An 18834-nucleotide genomic window follows, 5' to 3' on the forward strand; every position below is an offset into this window, starting at 1 on the left:
CATGTCAAAGGGGAGTGAGACTATGGCTCATGTCCAAACAAGAACTGTCTGGTTTGTCTCATCCTCAGGGCCCTGGAGCCCTCTGTGTGAGTCTGTGGCCAAGCGACAGAAGGGAACTTTGGGAAAGACTGTCAGGTTTAGCAAATACAAATACAAGATGCCTGGTACCATGGTCTGAATGTTTGTATCCCCCCAAAATTCATGTGGAAACCTAATTCCCAATGCAATAGTGTTAAGAGGTGGGGTGTCCTAATCAGGTCATGAGCATGGGTCCCTCATGAGTGGGACTAGTGTCCTTATAAAAGAGGACGCAGAGGCTGGGCACAGTGGCTCACGCCTGTAATCCCAGCACTTTGGGAGGCCAAGGCAGGCAGATGACAAGGTCAGGAGTTCAAGACCAGCTTGGCCAACATCCATCTCTACTAAAATCACAAAAATTAGCTGGGCGTCCCAGCTACTCAGGAGGCTGAGGCAGGAGAACTGCTTGAAGCTGGGAGGTAGAGGCTGCAGTGAGCCAAGATAGCGCCACTGCACCCCAGCCTGGGTGACAGAGTAAGACTCCTCAAAAAACAAACAAACGAAAGGACGCAGAGAGCTTGTTCTTTGCTTCTGCCATCTGAGGACACAGCAAGAAGGCGCCATCTGTGAAGCAGAGGGTGGGCGCTCGCCAGACACCAGATCTGCTGGCACCTTGATCTTAGGCCTCCCAGCCTCTAGAACTGTGAGCAATAAATTTGTTGTTTATAAATTATCCAGCCCAAGGTAATTTGTTATAGTAGCCAAACAGACCAAGACACCCAGTTAAATCTGAATTTGAGAGGAACAATGAAGAATGTTTTAGTACAACATTTTTATTAAATGCAATAAATCATGTAATATTTGGGGCACACTTGTACTGACAATTTATCCATCATACGTCTGAAATTCAAATATAACTGGGTGTCCTGTGTTTTATCTGGCAATCCTAACCCTGGAGAAATCCCTTCCAAAGCTGGCTTAGCTAGAACAGTGGCCCAAGAAGTTGGATGAGGATGTTGTTGAGTAAACGGGAAAGGGGAATCACGGGCCCACATCTGAACTTGACCTTCTCTTCAAAGTGAGGAGGTGGTTAACAACACTCAGATGCTGTGTCTCCTACGAACTGCTTCTTTACGTCCGGGCTAACATGTAGGGTGCCATTCCTGAAGACTGTATATTGCGGCATTTGAAACACAACTGAATTTTATTTGAACGATGATGTTGGGCCAGTGAAATAAAATGAAATGGCAAAATGGCTGTGACTGGGCATGTGGGAGTGTAATTCAGAGTGAGCTGGAACAGATCACAGAGCTGAAGCTTCCTGCCTCTGGCAGGGCTCACTGGAAGGGCAGAGGGCACTCCCTGTTTACAGGCAAATGTGAGGGACCTTGGTCTTTCCCGGGCCAGCTGGGTGCAGGCCCAGGGAAGCTGTGGACAGACCTCAGAGGAAAATATTTCCAAAGACTCTCAACCCATCTAAGGGGGCTGCAGGTCCACAGTTATTAGAAAAAGGAATTTGTCTTTCATGACTGAAGATGGAGCAATGGAATATGGTTGCAGGGCTGGGCCAGAGCCTGGTTTGTGGATTCAGAGCTTTGGTATGGATTTACGGGACACTACATGTTCTTTACAGTGGTGTCCAGTTTCCAAGACTCATGGCTAAAAGCCATGTGCACAGACATATCTCTTGGTTTTTCAATGAAATTGTCTAGGAAGATTGAGCCACAGCCATAAAGGAGACCAAGTATCTGCAGTTTGGGGCTGGGACATTGGCCGCCAGTGACAGCTGGGATCCCAGTGGCACCATGTCTGAATGCCTTTCTCACCATGGCTTTATTGGAGTATCCACCACCCTGGAATTCAAGAACTCCATAGGAATCTGTTGGGTAGCTCTGGGTGTGCTTGGCGACAGACCATTTCTCAGGCTGAGCCTCCACCTGCTGGTTTTCCTCTTCATTTTTGCTGGGTGTTGCACTCGGCAGAGGGGGGATATGCTGGTTGGTGAACTGGCCACAGCAACACCTGAAAGCAAAGGCAAAGCAGGGTCTTTCTACAACAATCTTCCCCATTCCCCTTTGTTTGCAAAGATAAACTAACCTCAATGGGAGTCTACTAACACTTTAGTAAGCCAGCTTTATTAGGGAGAGAAATGCCCCTTCTGATGGCCTTTTCCAGATAATTAGTGCATATCTCTGTATATGCCAGTCAATTTTAGACACATTGGATGGTTGCCCTTCTTTCTGAAAATATTTTAACTCTTTTTGATATCTTGAAGTACTGAATATTCCATGACAAAGTATAGACATGCCCTCCAAACACAGAGTTGACCTTCCAGATTTTTCCCTTGTCTTTCAGGTTGGAGTGTAGTGGTACTATCACAGCTCACTGCAGCCTGGATCTCCCCAAGCTCGGGTGACTCTCTCACCTCAGCCTCCCGAGTAGCTGGGACCATAGGCATGTACCACCATGCCCAGCTAGTTTTTGTATTTTTAGTAGAGACAGCATTTTGCTATGTTGCCCAACCTAGTCTTGAACTCCTGGGCTCAAGCAATTTGCCTGCTTTGGCCTTCCAAAGTTCTAAAATTACTTACTTAGGTGTCAGCCAAATTTTTCAGTGTAGTTGAATTCTTCTGTTCCTTAGTAAAACGTTTCTCCACCCAAGTAATGTTAAAAAGTTATTTCAAAAGTGACCAATATGTCTTTCTCTGCCTTGGACAGATGGCCCACTGGGCCGTAACATGCCCCAGCATCAGGCATCTTCTAGTTCTACGGCGTCTCTCCCAAAACCCAGCCCATCTCTCATGCCCTCCCTGTGCTGTGGCTTCTAGTCTTTTCTGAACATGTTCCCTGGCTTTGTGCCAGCTTGCTTTACTAGTGTGCGTAGGATTTCATCTGCTTTTCCGTCATTTGAGGCTGCTACTGTTGTGAGTGGACTGGACCCACCGAAAGCTTGAAAAGTTTGTAAGGAAGAACTGCAATAGCTTGGAGTGATATCTTGGAAGAGATGGAATCCAGGGACGGCATGCAGGGCAGGTCTGTTCCTGGGCCCACCAGAAGTCTGTGGGGGCAGTTGTGCACCCCAGCAAGTGGGGCGGGTGAGCTGGGGGTGGAAGAGCTGGGGATGGAGTCAGCTTGAGGACTAGGACTGTAGTGCTGGCACAGAGAGTTTTCAGGATGGCCCACAAGCCATCGAAATAAGGAGGGACATGTAGGTGCAACAAAGAGGAGACTTTTGTGACCCTTGGCATTGTTTCATAACGGCATGTCTTACCTCTGTGGTAATTACTGGGGTTTAAGAAGGGAGAAGAATCTGCAGGTGGTGTGGGGCAAGGGGCAGCTTGGGGATGTGGAGGGACTGATTGTGTGTGTGAAACAAATTTGAACCAGGTGATCTCAAAGAGTGTGTGCTTCCAGGTCATGATTCTACCTGCAAGGATTTCATATTGGATGAATATATGGATAAATTGTTCCCCCTCCCCTAGACTCAGCCTCACAGCTTTTGCCCTTAGAGGTGAGACATTTTAGCTAAATTAATCTCTGCTTGCATGACTTTACAAGGACTTTGTAGCTTACTACAGATGTATTTTCATATAGGTGAATAAAATGGTTTGACGTTTTGTGTACAAGCCAAATCCTTTAATAAAGTTATAGCTAGTTCATTTAACCACTCACATCTTTCCTGTGATGGAAATTCCTTTTTGTCTAAATACATTATGAAATGCTATTGAAGAAGCCTGGAAAACATCCTGGAAACCTGTTGAAAGCTCTCAGCTCCTTGATCTTGCTAAGACTAAGAGGAATGATTTGGGCCCATCTGGTTATAAGAGTTTGCATTAGGGTAAATGGTGGATAGAAACTATTTCCTGAAGCCCTTCTCAGTCAGTGGAGTAACAGGGAGCCTGAATGACTCCTTGGTTAGTGACTCCCATGGGGAATAGATGCTGGCCACACTCCTGGACTCCTCTTTCTGACTCCTACAAACACTAGAATAGCGGTAGACAAGCATTGGTTTGGAGAATATCGTTAATTACGGCTTCCAATTTACCTGTTAGGGTCTTTCGGGCTAGGAATTACAAAGATGCATTCCCGTTTGCAAAAGGTTTTCTCTATCCAGCATTTCTGACCCTGGAAGAGAGAGAAGTGGATATTAGACCAATATATTCCCAAGCCATCATCAGAGTCCATTCTTATACTTTTATAAAACAGTATGACTGCCCACAACATCTGAATAGTCATCTCCAATAATGGTGGATGTAAGTCTTCCAGGATCTTAGCTCTAGGGCCCTTTAAGAGAAATGGCTTGCAAGTATGTACTTGATGGTTCTCATTCTGCATCTTCATTCATATCCACCTGTTGAAGATATTTTTTGTGCACGGTTCTGTGCTGGGAGCTGGAGGGATTTCCGAGGAGATAAACTGCAGTGTAAGCGATCTTCACCACCTGGAAATGGCATGTTAGGGGCGCAGCTCAGGGAGGACACCTGGAGCAGAGGGAGGGGTGAAGGAAATCCCCTGTGGAGGCCCTGCTGGTGCCGGATGCTCAGCAGTTGCTGCTGGCTTTATCCCACATGGCCTCTTGTTCTCAGTCACCAGGGACACCTCACACAGAGAATGGGTATTGGGAAGTGAACCGGCCTGCATCTGAAGGCCCCCACTGGACCTGCCTCCCAGGGTTTGTGGAGTCAGTTGGTGGAGAGAGTTGGGGAGAGGTAGGTACAGACAGGCTGCGGGGTGGGGGCTTCCAGGTTCCTCGGAAGGACGTGTGGGAGGCAGGGAGAGAGCCAACTCCCTTTGCTGGATCTCCACGAGGCCTGGCTCAGTACATGTTTGTGCTATTTATGGACGCATGGGGTGTGTGTGTGTGTGTGTGTGTGTGTGCGCGCACGCTATGTTTGTGCCTGACGGATGTGCGTTATATGAGTGCAGTGTGTTGTGAGGCATGTGTGTGTACGTGATGAGTCTGTGTGTGTCTGTGATGTGTGTGTGGTGTTATGTGTGTGATATGTGTGCAGTGTAGTGTGTGGCCTGTCCATGACTATGATCTGTGTAGTGTGTGGCAGTGTAGTGTGTGGCCTGTCCATGACTATGATCTGTGTAGTGTGTGTGTGTGTGTGTGTGTGTGTGTGTGTGTCTGCGGGGAGCTTACAGGAACTGAAGCGCTTAGCATGTGACAATCCTGAGTCAGATCCTAGAGAAACCATGGTTGGCTGAACCTCGTGTCCTTGGCCACTTTCCCACAACTGCCATGAGGAGTGCCCTGTGTGCCTGTGATCAGGTGGGACTGAGGTGTCTGTGGGGTGAGGCTTGGAGCTGGCCTCCCGGCTGTCCCCATCCACCCAGGCAGCAGTGCTGGTCTGGGAGGTCCCTTGTCTCTCGGGAGATCACCTCTGCAGAGGTCTGCAGTGACAACCTCACGTCCACAGCAAGGTCATGCCGATATCCCATTTGTTACTTCAGGAGAGCCCCAGCGCTAGTCCAAGCTGTGTGGACTAGGGCCTACAAGTACCCCCAAAACTCGGCCCTTTTGGGGAGATCCAAGTCAGTTTGTTACCTGGCCTTTTGAATAATGGGAATGGTATTAATTCGAACCTTCCCCAGAAACCTTCAAAAAGCAACACTGTACACTTTTCTCTGTAAATAATTTAATGACTGCTTAAAAACAATACCACTGGCCTCAGAGGTTGGTGTTTTCGTGCTAATGCAAGGGAGGCAGGCAGTGTGGGCTCGGGGAGAAAGCACAGAGCAGGAGCCTCTGAAGCCCTGCCTACCCTTCTGTTTGTTTGCACTTCTCCGGTGCAAGACAGTGAAGCCCAGCACGTGCTGCCTGGAAAGAAACTGTCTTCCCCCTTTGCATCTCATGCCTTACTTCCCAGAAAAACAGAGAAGTCCTTGTTTTTTTTCTAACACAGGGGTTGCAGTATTTAGACTCTATGCCAACTAAAGACAAGAATTTTAAACAAAGATTGAACTCCCATGAGTAGGGTACTTTTTCTGGAACATAAGATAGCAATTCTGAGGCTGCTTTTTATGTCTTCTAGGACTGAACAAAGAAATCAATATATTGTAGATGACTGGAGCTGGGTTTCTCACTGCTAGAGAAAGGAGTTACAAATATGGAAAGTGGGGACGGTCTCAATGAACCCTGTGGCATTGAACTAAAATTTATCGGTGTGAACTCATGGTTTGCAATATATAGAGCCAGATATAAAAACATATCAACATATGTGTCATCCCTTTCTCTATACACACACACATATATGTAAATATAACTTTTGTATTAATTATCTATTGATTAACATAACAAATTGCCCCAAAACTTAGTGGCTTACAACAACAAACATGTATTATCTTTCAGTTTCTACCAACCAGGAGTTGAACGTGGCTTAGCTGGGTGCTTCTGACTCTGGTCTCTCACAAGGATTTGATGGAGCTATGGGTGGGGGCTGTAGTTTTAAGGGAAGAAATGAGACCCAGAAGGATCCATTTCCAAGCTGACTCCAGTGGTGGTTGGCCCCAGGCCTCCCTTAACTCCTTGTCAGGAGATCCTCTCTCCAGGCAGCTCATGAAGGGGCAGCTGACCTCCCTCTGAGTGAGCAAGTGACAGAGGGCATGCAAAACAGAAGCCGGTTATCTTTATAACACGGTGTCAAAAGTGACTGCCCATGGCTTTTGCCGTAGTCCATTCGTTAGCATGGAGTCACTAAGTCCATCCATCCCACACCCAAGGCGTGGGGGCTACACAAAGCATGCATATCCGCAGGCAGGGGCCTTGGGGCTGTATGCCTACATACATATGCACATACCCATGCATGTCTGTATACTTGCACTCTCATACATTCTCTGGCTCCCTGAACCGGCTTCGCAGTAACACCTCAATAGCAATGAGCATACCTGTGCTCCAATACTGGTTTCTAAATACCATTCTCCACTAAAAGGAATCCAGGGCTGAGGCAGGGAAGTATAAGAGCCTGGAACATCTTATTGTACCAGCAAGTGAGAAACTTTGCTTTTGACATGGGAACATGCCAAAAGAACACAGTAGCCACTTGAAGGGGCCTCCAATGGCTTTCTCTGGGGTTACTTGATCATGAAAATAAATGACTACAATTAAGAATTATAACCCGGCCGGGCAAGGTGGCTCAAGCCTGTAATCCCAGCACTTTGGGAGGCCGAGGTGGGTGGATCACAAGGTCGAGAGATCGAGACCAACCTGGTCAACATGGTGAAACCCCGTCTCTACTAAAAATACAAAAAATTAGCTGGGCATGGTGGCGCGTGCCTGTAATCCCAGCTACTCAGGAGGCTGAGGCAGGAGAATTGCCTGAACCCAGGAGGCGGAGGTTGCGGTGAGCCGAGATCGCGCCATTGCACTCCAGCCTGGGTAACAAGAGCGAAACTCCGTCTCAAAAAAAAAAAGAAAAAAAAAGAAAAAAGAATTATAACCCTTAGACTTAAAGACCCATGAGTCTACAATGATATATAAACATATGTAAATAAATGCGCAGGGGAGACAGAAAGCTCTCTCTTCCGTGGCAAGTCCCTATTAAATGTGGAAGGAATGATGAATCAGAAAATCACCATTTGACAACCATCAAGAATCTTTGATGAATGCTAAAAGTAGTGGGTAAAAGTTTGAAGAGTAACAATGTATTTACATAATCTCAGAGTATCTCCCATGGATACTTATTAATTGCAAAGGAGAAATTAGTAACTCAACAGTGGAGAATTCTGGGGAGAACCATCTCAAACGAAGTGAGCATCGCCTGTCACGGAACAAATATTCATCACGAGGCTCTGGATGAAATGCACCAAGAGGAACAAAGTACCCAAAGTGCATCATCTGAATCTGATCTGGAGGAAGCATCATCAGACAGCCCGAACAGAGGGGCATCCTACGAAATAACCCATCTGCACTCCTCAAAAACACAAAACCACGAAAGACAAGGAAGGACTAAGGGAAGATTCCAGAGGCTGGAGACAAGATGGGGCACTGTCCCCCCCTAGCCCTAGGTCAGCTTCCAAGCCCTCCCCCCTCACCCTCGACCCCGCCCCTCACCCGGCCCCCGGACCCTTGCTCCCTCTCATGGCCCCGCCCTCTCAACCCTGTCCTCCAGGCCCCACCCCATGCCCCTCTCCAGCCCTGCTCCGTCTCACAGCCTCGCCCATCTCCCGCCCCCTACTCCATCTCACGGCCCCACCCTCTCCGCCAGGCCCCACCTCCAGCCTTGCTCCCTCTCACAGCCCCGCCCATCTCCCGCCCCCTGCTCCATTTCACGGCCCCGCCCCCTCTGCCAGGCCCCCACCTCCAGCCCTGCTCCCTCTCACGGCCCCGCCCATCTCCCGCCCCCTGCTCCATCTCACGGCCCCGCCCCCTCCGCCAGGCCCCACCTCCAGCCCTGCTCCCTCTCACGGCCCCGCCCATCTCCCACCCCCTGCTCCATCTCACGGCCCCGCCCCCTCCGCCAGGCCCCCACCTCCAGCCCTGCTCCCTTTCACGGCCCCGCCCATCTCCCGCCCCCTGCTCCATCTCACGGCCCCGCCCCCTCCGCCAGGCCCCACCTCCAGCCCTGCTCCCTCTCACGGCCCCGCCCATCTCCCGCCCCCTGCTCCATCTCACAGCCCCGCCCCCTCCGCCAGGCCCCCACCTCCAGCCCTGCTCCCTCTCACGGCCCCGCCCATCTCCCGCCCCCTGCTCCATCTCACGGCCCCGCCCCCTCCGCCAGGCCCCACCTCCAGCCCTGCTCCCTCTCACGGCCCCGCCCATCTCCCGCCCCCTGCTCCATCTCACGGCCCCGCCCCATCCGTCAGGCCCCACCTCCAGCTCTGCTCCGTCTCACAGCCCCGCCCATCTCCCGCCCCCTGCTCCCTCTCACGGCCCCGCCCCTCGTCCTTTCCCGCGCACCTCGGGCAGCCCCTCACCACCCTAGGATAAGAAACTAGCGCTGGGGCCCTGCCCAGAAAACCTGTGCCAGCACAGCGTGGGGAATCAGAGACTAAAGGCCAGGCTCCGAGGCTTAGGCCCCACATCGTGAAAGGGGGAAACGCCGTCTGCCCTTAATGGACTTAATGCCACCGGCGGATGAGGGAGCAGCAACGTGCCCCTTGCTTGCTTTTGTGGCTAAGGCTGTTCCATCACAGGGGGTGTTGAGATGCCTCCTTCACAGCGGGGCCCCCGGGGCCCTTCTTTCTGTGCCAGTGCAGGGCATCTGTGACGCCTCTGGGGCATCGGCCTTGCATTTTGACCCCCAAGTTCCGAAAAGGAGGGCTTTTCACGGTGCCGAGTGTCAGCGCTTGCGGTGGCTCGGCACCAGGGCAAGTGCAGCTGGCACCATGGCCCGAGACGGGCTTAAGCCAGTCCTTCTGCATCACTGGAAATCCGGTGTTTCCTAGTAAAAACGCTAGCCTGTGACGAACGTACTGTCTCAGAGGATGGGGAGAATGGAAGTGCTTTACTTAGGTATTAGCCATTAGTTTGTAAAAAGTTGATATAAGGGAATAGCCTCACTCCAGCACTGCAAGCTACTGCTGAGTCCCCAGAAATCTAGAACCTACGAGGAAAAACAAGAGGAGTGAGAGCCACTTTGCCTGCAGCCTCTCTTTTGGGAAGCAAGATGAACAAATCCTGCCCTCCCTTTGTCCCAGCCTCTGCTCTAACGTGACCTCCTCACCAGGGCTCCCTGACTCCCCATCTGACCCCAACCCCTGTGCCCTGTTCTCCATAAACCCTCTCCCCACAAACTCGCACCAAAGCCACAGAGGCAGCAGCCCCCTTCAGTTCTCTGCTCTACCTCCTGTGCCTCCAGGAGTACCTGGCAAGAGTTCAACATCTCCTAATGACTCAGCGATTTACTCCGTCTCCCAGAGGAGCAGCAGCATCTGCTCAGCCCTTGCTAATGCCACCTACAGCAGCAGAGCCCTGCCGCCCACGCTTACTAGCAGGGCACACACGAAGTAAGCCAGGTCACCCTAGGAGAGGCACGGCTCACCCAGGGAGGAGCTGGGTCTCCTGAATCTGCTCAGAGGCAGTGTGCAGGTAAAAGGCAATGGGTGGAGGCCCCTCAGTCAACTTCCCTCCTTCCCCTCTTGCCACGCTCCAGAGCTGAGCAATGCCAAGGTCATAACCAACAGCCAAACCCGTCCTGACTCCTTACAGATTGGTCATGCAAGTTCCGGTGCAACAATAACCCCACTGCAGGGGAGACCCACCTGTCCTTGTGAAATTAAAGGAGAGAGCAGGGCTTCCTGTGCTTCGTTGACAAGCCCTTCAGAACCTCTCCAACCCCATTAGGTGAGATACCCACTCGTGCAAAACATTCCAATCCATCAGAAATGGTTATTTTGAATGCCTTTGTGGCAAACGATAGAAGTGCTGGCACTGGAGGTTGAAATCCCACTGAGATTTTAACAGTGTTCACCTCAGCTGGGAAGTCTGTCCACTCTGGCTGAGTGAAGGGACAGTGGAGGTCATGCTGGAAGCAGACTGCTGGCACTGCCACCATGCCCCCAACCCCTCTGAGCTGTGATTTTCTCGTCTCTGAAAAGGAAATGGGTTTGAGTGGTTTTGAGCCTTAGCTGGAATCATATCTCTACCGTGTTTGGGAGATACCAGATTTACATGCTATCCTGGTCCACATTTATGAAGAGTATATCCCTTATTTATTCTTTAAAGAAAGAAATATCTGCTACAAACATGGCCAAGAAAACCTTTGCACTATGTGGGTGGTGGCTGCTCAGGTGCACATTGTTACATCATTCCCTGGGCTGTTTAGAGTGAGGGCCAAGGCAGTGTGCCCCGCTGAGGACCCAGCAATTTTTCCTCTGCAGCCAGGACCATGTGTCCATGCAGGGCCATGGGGAGGGTACAGGAAGAAGGTCTAAAAGGTGGGCTGAAGGGCAATGGGAAATGTTCTGCCAGCTCTGTATTTATTTTTTCTTCTCTTTCTTCTTCTTCTTTTTTTTTTTTTTGACATGGGGTTTCACTCTTGTTGCCCAGGCTGGAGTTCAATGGCCCAATACTGGCTCACTGCAAACTTCACCTCCCAGGTTCAAGAAATTCTCCTGCCTCAGCCTCCCGAGTAGCTGGGATTACAGGCATATGCCACCACGACAGCGAATTTTGCATTTTCAGTAGAGTCAGGCTGGTCTCGAACTCCTGACCTCTGGTGATCTACCCACCTTGGTCTCCCAAAATGCTGAGATTACAGGTGTGAGCCACTGCACCCAGCCCTTATTTATTCTTGGAAGAAAGAAATATTGGCTACAAACATGGCCAAGGAAACCTTTGTACCACCTGGGTGGTGGTTGCTCAGGTGCACATTGTTATGTTATTCTCCGGGCTTTTTAGAGAGAGGGGGCTGACCAAGTGTGGAGAGCAAGTGTCAGCCCTGTGGAGAAGTCTTCCCCTGAAGGGGAGCCCAGAAATAGTGGGAGTGAAGGGCCACAAGGGGGGCTTTAACAACCTGCCGTTCTAGGAGGTGTTTACACACACAGGTGGGGGTGACCTACAAGGAGGGGTACAAGACGGTGCAGAGGGATGCCTTGAGGAGGCTGGACGGAGGCTGCAAAGACAGGGTGTGACTTTGGTCTGGGAAGACAGCTCGGGGAAGTGGCTTCTGAACGTTGTTTACTCACGCCCCGTGTCTTGGGTCTGGGAAGATGCGGCTCAGGGAAGTGGCTTCTGAATGTCAGAGCTGGTGTACTGCCAGGCGAGGCTCTGTTTACTCAATGCCCTGTGTCTTGGGCCAAAATTAACAAGCAAACGCCACAGTGAAATGACTGATGTGTGGACCAGTTTATCCAGAAGAAACTGCTTGTTTTGGGTATATATTTAGAGCGGACAACTCAAACTCTCATTCCCACGGCTGCATGTGGCCCACACATAGGCTTGGTTTGACCCTTGTATAAAAACTACATTTAGCTGCCATTATTAAGCAAAAGGCAGATTATACTTATGGCTTCTCTTGAAAGCCCTCAGGATGTGGGAATGCTGGCTTAAGTCCCTGCACAGCTGCAGGTGGCAGCGGGTTCTCATATCTGCACGGACGGCTCCCTGGGACCTGCCCTTGCCTGGCTCCTGGGGGCACCTGTGGGCCCCACCTGGGTTAGCACCTGCGTGCCTGAAACTCTCCATGCCAGAGAATCAAACAAGCTTCCCAGCCAAAGCACTGCACAAGCCGCCCAGCCTTGTGTGCACAAAGGATAAAAAGCCACAATCACTCCTTCCTGCTCCACCCTCCTACCCCCTTGCTCCACCACCACTGAAGGTCCTGGCCTGGCTCCAACAGGCCATTTCTGGGTGGCTCAGCTGAAAGTCGCTCTGGCTTCTCAGGGATACTCTCAGGGCTGCTGCAGCCTCCTGCCTCTAGCTGCAGAAAGCACAGGTAGGAGGGCCCAGCTGAGGGTTACGTTGGTCCCATCTTGTGAAGCCTCATCTGCAAAATGAGTACAATGATGTCCCTTGTGTCTGCCCCACAGGCTGGTGTGAGAGCCTAGTGACATCATACTTGGATGGGCTTCGAAACTCAGTGTCCTCCGCTTCATCACCACCATCCTCAAGAAGGTGACAGGGCAGGCTTGCAGGTAACACTGGAGGTCATTGCAGCCAACCCCACTCTTGGGCCAGGGTTCCCTCTCCCCTGGGTTTCTAGCCCTCTTCCCTCCCAGGGCCTCTCCTCTGGGGACAGCAAGAGAACCCCCTCTAGACTAAAGTCCAGGAAACAGAGCTGGATCTTTAAAGAAAGTGACATTTATCTTTTTACTTTTTAAAAAATCGAGATATAATCCGCATACCCAAAAATTACCTTTTGAAGTCTGCAGTTCAGTATGTTACATATAGTCCCAAGATTGTGAAACCGTCACCGCTACCTAATTCCAGAGCACTCTGATCACCCCTAAAAAAGTCTGTACGCGTTATCAGTCACTCCTTCCTCCCTGACTGTCCAGCTCCTGGCAACCACAAATCCACTTTCTGTCTCTATGGATTTGCCTGTTCTGGGCACTTGACATGAATGGAATCATTCAACATGTGGCCTTTCACGTCTGGCTTGTTTTTCTCAGCATGTTTCAAGGGTCATCCAGATAGCAAGAATCAGGACTTCATTTCTTTCTATGCCTCTGTAATAGTCCATTACATGAAGTCATCAGTTGATGAATCTGGGTTGTTTCCACTTTTGGCTATTGTGAATAGTGCCATCAGTAAACCATTTTTCTTGTTAAAGGGAATACAAAATAAGGCTAGGAAAAAAGGAAAGAAATTCATTGGCTTGTACATTTTGGGGTTGTGGGAAGGGTTACAGACTTTTTCTTCCATTTCTTCATTGTTCATGTTGTGTCTTTAATTTTCTAAAGACAAACATATCGTATTTTAAAAAAGAGGAAAAGGAGAATATGCCCAGGGTCACCCAGCCAATACCAGGAGGCCTCAGTCCAGGGTCTCCCCAGCCATGGCCAGTTCCGAGAGTCCAGCCTCAGTTACACCCTTGGAATTTCTGCAGCGACACTAATGTTTGCATCTGCCAGTGCACTGCTGCTTGTCTCTCTAGAACATGTGCATATTTAAGCTGCCATTGCAAATAACGGAATCATAGGGCACGTGTCTACTGCTAACAGTTGTCATTAAGAGCCATGAAAAGATCACAGAATGGAAGGAAGTCGTATCAGAATTCAAACAGTGGATTTTGTCAACGTTGTTGGGTTTTACTCTGAAAATGTGAGCATGTGCCAGTTTGATTTGGGAGTTTTCACTGGAGTTGTCATGACATGATTAACAGCCCAATCGCGTGTGTTGATGTCTTAATTCAAGGTGGCGCTGGCCAGATACCAGCAACACTGTGCTGTTGCCCCTGCCAGGCCACCCTCGTTGTGGGTAATGGGGTAGCTGACTTTCCGGCAGAACGCTGGGTGTTACTAATTAGCCCTGACCCGGTTAGTGCAAATAGCCAATTAGGAGAACAAACCAAAACAAAAACAGAAGAGCTGCAACTCGGACCCTCAATCATCCAGGCAGGCCACACAGACAGCAGCCAGGGTCAGGCTTCTGAATCTTTGATATCTGTTTCTCATTTTTGACCATGGACAGCAAAGGTACCCTGGATCCAGAGCCACAGGCCCCACAGACTTGGAGAAAGACTCCAGGCCCAGACTGACGGGCGTGCAATGTCCTAGAATGAAGACGTGTGGGACTAACTCGTGGGGCCACTGCTCTCTGACGGTTCCCGGGAGAGCAAAGGGAAATGGGCTGGGTGCTGGAGTATCCAATTCTCCCACCCTTCCGAGCGCTACCTTCATACTGGTCACAAACAAGGGCTGTCACAAGCAGTTAACTCCAGCTAGGGCATCGGCTGGGCCTGAGGAAAAGGGGCGGACTGCTGGGGGACACCTGGGGGCTATGGGGAGAAGCACGGGCCATCAGCCCCAGCTGGGAGGAAGGGAGAGGAGGAGAGGGAGGGCAGTGAGGTTGGCCTCTAGCCCCTCAGGCAGAGCGGGCAGAGCAGGGAGCTCCTGCTGGTGTCAGACTCCACTGCTCTCCATTTACGGAGTCACACAGCGGTAAGCCAGGCAGGCGCTTCCAACACGAGCTGCACTTTGCAGTTGTGTGTGGCCCCCCTCCCCATCACAGAGGGGATCCTCTAGCTTTTTGGCATCATGCTCTTTCGAGGGGTGGTGACCAGGGACATGACGTGCCCTGAAAATGGGGGAAGACCCTGGTTTCTGGGTGCCTGGGGGTACTCAGGTCAGCATCCCCACCTCTCCCAGCAGAAGCCCCGAAGGCGGAGTGGAGCCGCCACTCCTCCCTGTCTCCTCCTCTCAGGCCCTGCCCCTAGACGGAACCTGGCCTGCCCAGAGATCCCACGCTGGTGTCTCTCAAAGCATTCCTTCCCTGGTCCAAGGGAAGTGGTTAAAAATGCAGATATCTGACAACCTATACAACGGGAGGAAATATTTGCAAATCATCTATCTGATAAGGGATTAATGTTCAAAATGTGTTAATATTTAGAATACCCTACAACCCAATAACAATAAACTGATTAAAAAATGGGTGAAGGACTTCACCTATTTCTCCAAAGATGATGCATGAATGGCCAAAACACATGAAAAGATGCTCTACATCACTCATCTTAATCAGGGAAATGAAAATGAAAACCACAGTGAGGTACCACTTCACACCCATCAGGATGGATGCTCTGAAAAAAAACAGGGAATAACAAGTGCCAGTGAGGATGCGGAGAAACTGGAAAACTTCTTCACTGCTGGCAGGAATGTGAGAGTACAGCCACTGTGGCAACGAGTATGGGAGTGCCTCAGAAATGAAACACAGGATTATCATACATCCAGAGTTCTACTGGATCTAAACCCAACAGAATCGAAAGCAGGTTTCAAGAGGGATTTTTATGCTGTGTTCATAGCAGCATCATTCACAATAGCCAAGAGGTAGAGGTAACCCAGGTTTTCATCAACAGATGAGTGGATAATAAAATATGATCTATGTATACAATAGAATATGATTCAGCCTAAAACGGAAGGGCATTCTGGTTGGACGCGGTGACTCATGCCTGTAATCCTAACACTTTGGGAGGCCAAGATGGATGGATCACCTGAGGTCGGGAGTTTGAGACCAGTCTGACCAACATGGAGAAATCCCACCTCTACTAACACTACAAAATTAGCTGGGCGGGGTGGCACATGCCTGTAATCTCAGCTACTCGGGAGGCTGAGGCAGGAGAATTGCTTGAACCCAGGAGGTGGAAGTTGTAGTGAGCTGAGATCGCGACATTGCATTGTGGCCTGGACGAAAAGAGTGAAATTCCATCTCAAAAAAAAAAAAAAAAGGGAGGGGCAATCTGACACATATCACACCAGGGATGGATGTTGAAGACACGATAACAATTGAAATAAGCCAGTCACAAAAGGACAATTGCTCTGTGATATGAAGTACCTAGAGCAGTCAAACTGACAGAGACAGGAAATGGAGTGGTGGTGGCCAGAAGCAGGTGGCAGGGAGGAATGGGTAGAGTTTCCAGTTTCCAAGCTGAAAAGAATGCTGGGGATTCGTTGCACAACAATGTGAATGTTCTTAGCACAACTTGTACATTTAAAAATTGGCAAGATGGTACATTTTATGTTATGTGTATTTTACCACAATTAAAATAACCTTGTAAATTAGAAATGCAGATATCCGGACTCCACTCTAGTCCTTAGACTCAGACTCAGGCACTAGGAGTGGGCATTTCACACTAAGCCCCCTTGGGATTTGGGGGTGGTCGTGTGAGATTGACCACACATCCTGCAGTCAGCTTCCTGCCATTTGTTGGGGCCTTCCAAGCCAAGCTCTCAAGAAACTGCAAGTTCATTGTGTTGGGGGGATGTGTCAGAAGGGGGCCCTGATGGCAGTACCGGCACCTGGACGCCCAGCGGGAGATCAGCATCTGCCCATCAGAAGTGCGTTTGTGAAAGCACTTGGAAGCTGAAGAGCTGGCCAGATGCCGCTGGGCTCCTGGTGCTTTCTTGGGTGATGGGCAGGGTGAGGCAAGTGAGGCACACACCTGGGGGTATCAAAAATCTGGTCATTAGGATAAGTAACATTTAATGCCATATTTAAAATAAAAATAAAAATCAAGGCCTGGCACAGTGGCTCAAGCCTGTAATCCCAGCACTTTGGGAGGCCAGGGCGGGTGGATTACCTGAGGTCAGGAGTTCAAGACCAGCTTGGCCAACATGGTAAAACCCTGTCTCTACTGAAAATGCAAAAATTAGCTGGGCATGGTGGTATATGCCTGTAATCCCAGCTACTCGGGAGGCTGAGGCACAAGTTGCAGTGAGCTGAGATCGCGCTACTGCACTCCAGGCTGGGCAACAAAAGTGAAACTCCATCTTGGGAAAATAAATAAATAAAAATAAATGCAGAAAATGCACGATGAAAACACTGTATGGAAACTGTGAAGACAGGCTTATGGTCTTGCATTATTGTGCAACAGGAGTGGTCATTTCAGGCAGCTCCTAATTCCCTGGCCATGCGGCCGGCGTGTCCCCCACTGGTGGGGTTTCTGAGGGCTGATAATGGTGGGCCAACATGTCAGGCAATGGGAGGCTTTATATATAGCCATGGTTTTTTGGTCTTAGAGCTCTCATTAACTTTTCCCACTTAGTTCAGCCTCTGGGAGGATATTTTCGTAACTGTCTACGAAGTACACATTGTTCCTTCCCCAACAGAATCCAGTAGGGTTTGCTTGATGCCTATGACAGGTCATTGATGACCATGGCCCACTGACCCTCGTGCTGGCACACATCACTGCTAGAGAAGAGTGGGGAGGCCTGCGTGCAATAGCACATTCCTGGGGGCTACGGTGGATGCGGGCCCAGACAGGCCTGAGAGGCACCCTGGGCTCTGTAACTCCGGGAGACCTGGAGGTCACTGGCTGGGACAGCGTGTAATTAATGAGAAGGGCCCAGGCCAGGCTGTCCTGTGCCAATTCACCACATGGTTGAGGAAGTGTCAGCTCCAGGGCTGACAGTGGCATGACCTCTCCAAGACCTGGAGCTTGCTGTAGACTTGTAATAGATTAGTGTCACTGTCCTCAATACGGTGTCGTACATAAGCTTTTGGGCCCCAGAGCACCACGGAATGCACCCCTGGCTGCCCCTGTGAGTGAGGGGACACCTGTGCCACGTGGCTCACAGGGAGCTGATGCCACTTGGGGCAGAGCATCCTGCGCTGGCCTGGAGAACCTGTGGGTGTGGGAACTATGGGGTGTGTTTGGTTTTTCTTTGCTTAAAATTAAAATTAAAAACAAATGAAAAACCCCTAAACGAATACATGCTCAATGGAACAAATTAGAAATATACGGCAATATTGAAACAGAAAAGTGATTCTCTTTTTCCCTCTACAACCCTAACCTCCAGCAGTAACCCCCATGAACAGTCTGGTGTGCTCCCTTCAGCTACTTCTTCCTGCTTCTCAACACACATACTCTTGTAAATGACTTTTTAAAAGGAAAGTTTATCAACATTTGCGGGAGTCTTTTGGAGCCCTTACGCAGAGAGCTTCCTCACCCTTTAACCAGCTACATGATATTCCCCAGTGTGGCTGTTGCTGGCATTCTTGCCTTCTGAGAGTGATTCCATCTGGTATTTTCCACATGAAACTGCACCCTGGGGCTGGGCAGGGCAGCTCACGCCTGTAATCCTAGCACTTTGGGAAGCCGAGGCAGGCAGATCACCTGAGGTCAGGGGTTTGAGACCAGCCTGGCCAACATAGTGAAACCCCATCTCTACCAAAAGTAAAAAAATTAGCCAGGTGTGGCAGTGGGCGCCTGTAATCCCAGCTACTCAGGAGGCTGAGGCAGAAGAATCACTTGAACCCAGGAGACAGACGTTGCAGTGACTCAAGATTGTGCTGTTATACTCCAGCCTGGGCAACAGAGTGAGACTCCATCTCAAACAAAAATAAACTTTACCCTGGAAAAAAACTCTTCCAAATAGGCCTGAATGGTGCTGAAAGGCTTTCCTCTTCAGGTCATTTTTTCAGGTTTAAGTTTTGAAAGTGTCTCTTAAAGTAAAATACAGTAAATAGTGTGGTGGAAGGAGGACTTTGGATTTAGACGTACCTGAGTCAGCTCCAGAACCACCGTTTCTTACTTACTTAACTTTCCTGAGTCTTGATTAGCTTGTCTATGACATGGGGTAATGAGGCTGATTTTCCATGGTTTTTGTAAGGATTAAGTGTGTAAAACTTCAAGTTCAATGTCTAGCAGAGATTGTATTCAGTAAACAGTTTTCAAGTTTCTTCTTTTTGAGGCGGAGTCTTGCTCTATCGCCAGG

General features: G+C 49.8%; 1 protein-coding gene across 1 annotated transcript in view; it reads right to left on the reverse strand.

Moving 5' to 3' along the window:
• TRPM1 (transient receptor potential cation channel subfamily M member 1) overlaps nucleotides 1-18834 on the reverse strand; it is a 129856-nt gene that overhangs the window by 82811 nt on the left and 28211 nt on the right. Inside the window, exons 5-6 of the mRNA XM_010351263.3 lie at nucleotides 4064-4143; nucleotides 1845-2040 (exon numbers count right to left, since the gene is read on the reverse strand). Coding sequence (XP_010349565.3) covers nucleotides 1845-2040; nucleotides 4064-4143 — 276 coding nt within the window. The remainder of the gene's footprint in view (nucleotides 1-1844; nucleotides 2041-4063; nucleotides 4144-18834) is intronic.

This window comes from Saimiri boliviensis, chromosome 5 (assembly GCF_048565385.1).
Source record: "Saimiri boliviensis isolate mSaiBol1 chromosome 5, mSaiBol1.pri, whole genome shotgun sequence".
Classification (NCBI taxonomy): domain Eukaryota; kingdom Metazoa; phylum Chordata; class Mammalia; order Primates; family Cebidae; genus Saimiri; species Saimiri boliviensis.